General features: G+C 51.0%; 1 protein-coding gene across 1 annotated transcript in view; it reads right to left on the bottom strand.

Annotated features, from left to right (window-relative positions):
* The window catches only part of MYH14 (myosin, heavy chain 14, non-muscle), a 124686-nt gene that overhangs the window by 49471 nt on the left and 74110 nt on the right, over nt 1-1105 (bottom strand). The window contains exon 19 of the mRNA XM_011946507.1: nt 269-338. Coding sequence (XP_011801897.1) covers nt 269-338 — 70 coding nt within the window. The remainder of the gene's footprint in view (nt 1-268; nt 339-1105) is intronic.

Genomic DNA, 1105 nt, shown 5'->3' on the forward strand with positions numbered 1-1105 from the left:
TGATGGGGGAGGGGGGTGATGGGAGAGGGTGATGGGATGATGGGTAGGGGGTTGATGGGGGATGATGAGGAAGCAGGGGTGGGGGCGTTGATAGGGAGAGGTAATGAGGAAGGGCAATGAAGGGGAGATCCCAGCCCCACTCCCCCACCACCTGGCCCCCTGCACACACACACACGCACACACACACAGACACATGCGCCTGCACACACACGCGTATGTCTCCACAAACACGCACGCACACACACACGCCAGGCTTTGTCCCACTCACCATCTTTTCACAGGCCTGCTTCCCATCCATGAAGCCCTTGGGGATGGCATTGGGCGTCAGGATCTCGTACCTGCAATGAGCAGGGAGGGGTGGGGAGGAGAGAGTCACAGCAAAGGCTCACCTAGTGCCTGCTGCGGGCCAGGCACTGGGCTCAGAGTGACGCACAACAGGAACAACGGTGACGATAACAAGGACAGTCACAAAACTCACATCTGAGCATTCATGCCACCACCAAGGACAGCAACATCGACAATGATCAAAATGATTGGCTGCTTCAGTTTTTTGTTTTGTTTGTGTTTTGAGATGGAGTCTCACTCTGCCGTCCAGGCTGGAGTGCAGTGGCGAGATCTTGCCTCACTGCAACCTCTGTCTCCTGGGTTCAAGCGTTTCTCCTGCCTCAGCCTACTGGGTAGCTGGGATTCAGGCATGCGCCACCACACCCGGCTAATTTTTGTATTTTTAGTAGAGACGGAGTTTCACCATGATGGCCAGGCTGGTCTCGAACTCCTGACCTGAAGTGATCCACCCGCCTCGGCCTCCCAAAGTGCTGGGGTTACAGGCATGAGCCACGGTGCCCGGCCAGTACTGGCCAGTATTTTGGATGTATTGGCTTTAGTAAAATATCTTGTTAAAATTAATTTCATTTTTTTCACTTTAAAAGTGTAGCTATTAGAAAATTTTCAGTTGTGTACAAGGCTTCCATTCTACTTCTAAGGGACAGTGCTGCTCTACACAGCTTGTGTGAAGCATCATTTTTGTTATATTTGCTGTATTACTTGCTCATTAGGCCTTGGTATTTTCTGTTCTGTCTTCTTCTTCTTCCTCTTTTTTTTTTTT

The sequence above is a fragment of the Colobus angolensis genome, unplaced genomic scaffold, assembly GCF_000951035.1.
Source record: "Colobus angolensis palliatus isolate OR3802 unplaced genomic scaffold, Cang.pa_1.0 Scaffold25, whole genome shotgun sequence".
Classification (NCBI taxonomy): domain Eukaryota; kingdom Metazoa; phylum Chordata; class Mammalia; order Primates; family Cercopithecidae; genus Colobus; species Colobus angolensis.